The sequence below is a fragment of the Impatiens glandulifera genome, chromosome 1, assembly GCF_907164915.1.
Source record: "Impatiens glandulifera chromosome 1, dImpGla2.1, whole genome shotgun sequence".
Taxonomy (NCBI): domain Eukaryota; kingdom Viridiplantae; phylum Streptophyta; class Magnoliopsida; order Ericales; family Balsaminaceae; genus Impatiens; species Impatiens glandulifera.
The window spans coordinates 2,142,689-2,149,710 of NC_061862.1; the positions used below are offsets into that span (position 1 = coordinate 2,142,689).

The following is a 7,022-nucleotide window of genomic DNA, read 5'->3' on the forward strand; positions in this document are numbered from 1 at the left end:
TAATTAATAAAAGGAGAAAGAATATTCTACAATCGTGTTTTAATTATTATTATATTTTTTATTTATTTATTAATTCCACTCGGATCGCGCTCCCAGTCGCTGTCTCAGAGTCGCGCTCTCTATTTTCCTCAAAAAAAAAAAAAAAATATTAACAAATTAATTATATAATTTTTTTCTTTCTTTAGGTTACCATTAGTTGTATTTATGTTTTAAACGTTTATATTTATTTAGATAAGAATCAAAATTAAAAAATGTATATTTAAATCGTAATTTCTCAGAAATACAAAGTAATATACAATTAGTTCCAACTTTCCACGCCCCCTTGTATTTGACCTATTAATATCTCTCTCTTATAAAATATATCCTTCACAGGATTATTCACTCGTAATTCGAATCATCTTCTCTTTGATTTATCATCACATCTCCGTCCGGTCATATTCTTCATCTTTAGTAAGATACTCTCTAAACCTAGTTACTATATTTAGTCAATCAATTCCGGCATGGAATTGGAACAACCGACAATGATGACAGAGAGACATGGAGGAGGAGGAGGAACAGCTCAAAAAACAATCGATAACCAAACCTTAATTACCAACACCCAGTCAAACTCTCAAACCAATACCAGATCCACCGCCACTTCATTATTATCATCATCGCCGTCGCCGTCTAGATCAGTTATAGCTGTCGATATGCTCCAAAGGATGGAATCGTTTCGAATTCTAGAGAAGGAATTACCCAAAAGCGATTCCAGCGATATAAAAATCACCTGGATCCGTTCCCAAATCATCGGCTCCGATGAAGAATTCGAATCCCCCTTTGGGACTCGCTTGCTAACATATGCTGATCACACAGCCTCCGGCCGCAGCCTTAGTTACACCGAGAATTACATCGCCAACAACGTTCTCACTTTCTACGGTAAAAAAAAACTATTTATTTAATAATGTATTCCGTTAACTTCTCACATCATGTTTATTCCCTTGTGTGGTTGTTGATTACTTAAAAAAAACATTAATTTTGTTTGATTAACCTAACAGGTAATAGTCACACCAGCGACAGCTACGTGGGTCAACGAACAACAAAGACGGTTCACGAGGCAACCGAATATGTAAAACGTTGTCTAGGCGGAACGGACAACGACGCCCTAATATTCTGCGGGTCCGGAACAACGGCTGCGATCAAAAGGTTACAAGAGGTCATGGCAATCGCCATTCCTTCACCATGGAGAGAGATGGTGATCAAGGCAATGAACCCTCAAGAGAGATGGGTGGTGTTCGTAGGGCCATACGAACACCACTCGAACATTCTCTCTTGGAGACAGAGCTTGGCTGAGGTGATTGAGATCGGGCTCGATAGAGATGGTCTAGTTGATGTTAAGTCTCTTAAGGCTAAACTTGGGGTGTATCAAAATAAGAATAGGCCCATGCTTGGTTCGTTCTCGGCTTGTAGCAACGTAACCGGGATTTACTCCGACACACGAGCCCTAGCCCGACTTCTTCACCAGTTCGGTGCGTTTGCTTGCTTTGATTTTGCCGCAAGGTTAGATACACATTGAATTTGTTCATATTTGCTTTTATAAAATATTTTAATTACGTGAAGCCGATTGTTTAATAATGAAATCACTAGTTGACTAAATCATATATGATTATATAATTGGCAGTGGACCATACGTAGAGATAGACATGAGATCGGGGGAGATAGACGGATACGACGCCGTATTCTTGAGCCCACACAAGTTCATCGGAGGGCCAGACTCGCCGGGGATATTGTTGATGAGCAAGGCACTCTACCAACTAAGAAACTCGCCGCCGTCAACCTGCGGCGGCGGCACCGTCGACTTTGTCAATCCCTTCAGCGAGAAGGTAACAAATTCTCTCTCTAATTAAATGACATGTACTAAATATAAATATAGTTAGATATATTGCCCATATTTTTACACCTTTTTTTATCAACTTTCTGTTTAATTAATTGAACATGTAAAAAAAGTATTAAATTTTAAAAAAACAAATTTAAAATTTGTTTTTTTAGAATTTTAACCATTCAAACAATGCTATTAATTAATTAATAGTTCTAGATGATTCCATTAAGACTAATTGGTTGAATCATGAACTCATTCTATGGGTGTGATAAAAAAAAATTAATATATAAGTCAAGTGTCGTGCTCATCCAAACAAAATATTCAGAAATAAATGAAACACAATGGTCAAAACTAAACATACAAAGGTCAAATTTTGCTACCGACGAAATATTGGATAAATATTGACCTTTTCTTTTACAATTATATTTTTCTCAATAATATACAAAATGAATAAAAACTTTTAGTATTTTATTTTCGATTTCTGTTTGATATTATTATCTAAATTTATCGTTTTATTGAAATTTAGGATACACAATACGCGAAGAACATTGAAGAAAGAGAGGACGCTGGAACTCCACCAATAATACAAAAGGTTAGAGCGGCATTAGCCTTTTGGGTGAAAGAATACATAGGCTATAGCAACATTGAGCAAAAGGAGCATCATTACATACAAAGAGCCTTGGAGAGGCTTCTTCCTAACCAAAACATAAGCGTTCTAGGCAACACCACGGCTAAGAGGCAAGCCATTCTTTCCTTCCTAGTCTACACAACTTCCCACTCCGATGGAAATGACCTCAACATGTGGAGCGAAACAGGGAACATTAAGGATAAGCCTCTCCACGGCCCGTTTGTCGCCAAGCTCTTAAACGACCTCTTTGGCATTCAATCTCGTGGCGGTTGTGCTTGTGCCGGTCCTTATGGTCATAGCCTGCTTGGCATCGACGAGCCCATGTCTCTCGCTTTCATAGCCGTAGTTCAAAAGGTACATAAAGAAAATAATTGAAAGTTATAATAACTTGCATGATTGAAGTAGTTGGTGCTGGTGCCTAATTTTCTTGTTGAAATTTGACAGGGATACCTAGGAGTGAAACCGGGATGGACAAGAATAAGTTTTCCTTACTACATGTCGAATGAAGAGTTCGAGTTCATCTTAGCCGCGGTTGAGTTCATAGCAGTTTACGGGCAGAGGTTTCTTCACATGTACCACTTCAATTGGAAAACGGGTGCCTGGTCCATAAAAAAGAAAGTGTTAAGAGAAAGTTTGCTCACGGATCACAGCTGTTGTAAGATGTGCGGCTTGTCCACAACCAACATGGCCGCGACAACAACGGGGAATGATGGGAAAGAACAAGGCCAAAGCGATGAAGAATCGTCGGGAGTGATAAGGAAATACTCGTCGTACCTTAAATATGCAAAACATATCGCAAGTCTCCTCCCAAAGTTCCCACATAAGAGGAATATTCCAGAAGTCATTGAACCGAGCTTGATGTCTTTCCGGGTCTAGTTCATATACACATGACATGAGATTTAAATTCCATTCATTTCTTTATTATTTAATGACATATATTATACACACACAAGATATACAATAGATAAAAGGAATAGAAAAACATTAATATATAGGATGTAACTAATAGCATTAATCTTGTAATTAGAGATAATTCTTTGATGAGCATTTTTTAATTCTTGAACATAGTCATGTTCTGTGTTTCATTCCTTTTTTGTAATGTAAAGGAATCATAAAAAAAATCTATAGATTCTATCCCTATCTCAATTAGATTCTATCCGAAATCATGCATGTACAACATCTCATCTCGATCAAAGATTTAATCGTCACAAAGCATCCATTTAATCCACTTTTCCCTCAATTAGGAACAATCCCATGAACTGCACGAGGAATGGGTGAAACAACAATATTGGAAAGTTCTTCCAAATCCTCGAGACAATGTTCTTCGACTCTTAGTTGAAGATAAACCGATTCTAGATTAAGCGTAACAGATCTACTAGTTTTTTGATTCTTGGTAGTAGGAGGGATCTTAAACTAAGAAAGGAATTGACATTGGGAAGAATGTCAATTTTACACACCAAGTTGTAAGAAGGTGTCAAATTTACTTATTAAGTATCAAAATTCTATTTATATGTATGAACTTGTCAAAAATGTCAAATATATTTAAAATAACAGAAATATTTAAACGACGTCAAAAATTTGGCCACATTTAATATCTACCTATTTTATTATTTAAATTGACATTACTTTTAATTATTTTTCCATTCAAACAAAACTTATTTCTATTTTCTCTCTCATCCCTTCACAACTCTCCATTTTTTTCTAACTTTTCTCTCTTTGATTAACCCAAGTTCTTTCTAATTTTTATCTTCTTCTAACCTCCAAGTGCTCCCTAACTGAACTTTAAACAGTCATCGTCGTTGGTGGAAGTTTTTGTTGGCCGATTCCTAAATCATAGACGTTGTGGCCAAAATCTTAATTAGTCGAACCCTAAATCATTGTCGTCATTAGCGGACAATGCCGAATCAAGGTAAAATCTCTCTTAACCGACTTGTTTTAATTTTAGTTTTCATAATACTCACTCTGTTAAACTTTATCCCCCAAATCCAAGTCTTTCTCAGTTAAACCTTACACTATCATCGTCATTGGTTGAAATATCCATTGATCGAACCTAATAACTCGTTACTTTTTAGAACAATTTTTATAATTAATCAATTAAATATTATTATTAATAATAAAATTACTCATACATTAAGAAATGAAGAGAGAAATATTTAAAGAAAATTGTAAAATGTGAGAGTAAAGATTGAGAAAATAAATAAGAAAAGATTTTAATGTTTGGTTTAAATAAAAAATAATTAAAGTAATGTCAATTTAAGAAAATAAAAAATATGTAAATATTACATGTGGCAAAAAATTTAATGCCGTTTAACATTTCTGTTATTTTAAATATATTTGACACTTTTTGACAAATTCATACGTATAAATGAAATTTTGATAGTTAATAAGTAAATTTAACATTTTTTTACCACTTGATACGTAAAATTGGTTTTCTTCCGAATTAACATTATGTGGTAAGTTGTATTATTTTAGGGCCGCCGGGCCACGTGATCTGGGGCTTCATATTGTCTGGTTTCAACTCTTTAGTGTGGACAACCAATGAACAGAACAAATACATGTGTCTTTCAACTCTGTTTTTGTGTCCAATGAAAATGAGACATTTAATTAAACAAATTATTTTATAAAATTTGAAGAGTACATACCTTTAGATGAATTTTTATAAATAATAAATTATTTTTAAATGAGATTAATGGTAAAACATTTAGTGCCTTCGTGAGTCCACACACTATCCAAATTCCAAAGTCTCTAGCCCATATCAGTTATATGGCCCAACAAATAGATAAGAAGTAAAAACTTATCTTAAGTGACTAGTGAATGTCTAGTCATTGAACTTAGATAATTTTAAAAAATATGTTAGATCTATGCAAGTGATCTATAATACAAATTATATAGAGAATAAGTTATATAGAAATATAAATGATAATTATTTATACTTGTAGTATAAAATAAAAATTTAGTATAAGTTGTATAAATATGAATTTAAAATTATTATTATTATAATTATATATTCTATATTTACTTTTATTAGAAATGATATTATTCATTATCATAAATTATTGAACTGTTATTATTTAATAATTAATATAATTTTAATTAAATTATAAAAAATAATTATAATATAAACGATAAATTATATTTATTTAATTTAAATATTTTTAATAATTGTAATAAAATAAGAATAAAAAAACCAATATTATTTATAGTAAGTAAATATATAAAATAATAATTAATAAAATTATCGTTATAAAAATAAATATTTTTTTTAAATAACTATTTAAAAATAATTATATTAAAAATAATTATTTATAATAATAATATTAAAATAAAATAAAATATATTTAATATATTATATAATAATAAGTTATATATAATATTAATAAGAAGAGTGATAGAGTGAGGGAATTTGGTGAGGGAATTTGGTGAGGGAATGACTTGGCATCACCTTCATTGGTTGGAAAATGTAAAAGTGGGAGGAAAGAAAGAAAAAAGAGAAATTATTTGATTTTTTCAGCGAATAAGATTATGCCAAGTCATTCCCTCACCAAATTCCCTCACAAAATTTCCTCACCTAATCATTTCTCTATTAATAAAGAGTATAATAATAAATTAAAAATTAAAGTATAAATTATATAGAGGTATAAATTTATACCAATATTAAAATCTTAACCAACAACATATAATAAATAGTGTTATACTTTTTATATCTCATACCAAATATTATAAATATATATTATTATTATTATTATAAAAAGATTAATGTATGTTAAAAAAATCGTTTAAGTACAACGAAAAAACTTGATATTAAAAAAAATATAAAATATAAAATAAGAAATAATCGTACTTAATAAGTTATCGAGCTCGTAAATCTTCGAGAAGAACATACGCATAGAACAATTACGATCATTGAAAGTTCAACGATTTCTCTCCAATCAGATAGTGCACAAAAAATAATTGGGATGATAACCCAAATATGTATGTCTGTCATATCAGCTGCATCAATCTAAAATTTTCAACAATTATCCAAAGACTGAGACATCACTCAATTAATCTAAGTAATACTCCACAAAAGACTCATAATACTAGTCACCCCTCGACAATGCAAAAGTAAGTGAGTTGTCGATTCAATATTTTCGTAACACACGACTAGCCATAATATAAATTTTTTTATGCACATATCATCCGTTAGAATTTCACTCAGAATAACGCTTCAAAGAAGGAAATCTTTGATGGAATCTTTGACTCACAAAGTTTTTCTAATAAAAATTATATGAAATCATTTTAACGAACAACTTGTAGGAATGCCCCCACATTGAAACTATCCATATATTTCCAACGCATAACGTCTTGTTCAAACGTTGACACTTGATTGCGTCCAACCAAAAGTATGTTGAAAAATAAAATTAATTAAGAAATTGAAAATTATACGTTATTATCTTCCGTTTAATAGGTATCTTAATTATCATTAAAAGTCTACTTAATATTAGACGTTATTATCTTTTGTTTAATAGGTGTCTTAATTAACATTAATTCTGGTCGTTT

At 31.6% G+C, this 7,022-nt stretch overlaps 1 protein-coding gene across 1 annotated transcript; it reads left to right on the plus strand.

Moving 5' to 3' along the window:
• The first annotated feature begins 591 nt into the window (after window positions 1-591).
• On the plus strand, window positions 592-3,359 carry LOC124922282 (probable cysteine desulfurase). The gene is made up of 5 exons (XM_047463019.1): window positions 592-915; window positions 1,035-1,536; window positions 1,658-1,859; window positions 2,382-2,837; window positions 2,928-3,359. Exons 1-5 carry the CDS (start codon window positions 690-692, stop codon window positions 3,357-3,359), a joined length of 1,818 nt encoding a protein of 605 aa, XP_047318975.1. The 5' UTR covers window positions 592-689.
• Window positions 3,360-7,022: the final 3,663 nt, after the last annotated feature.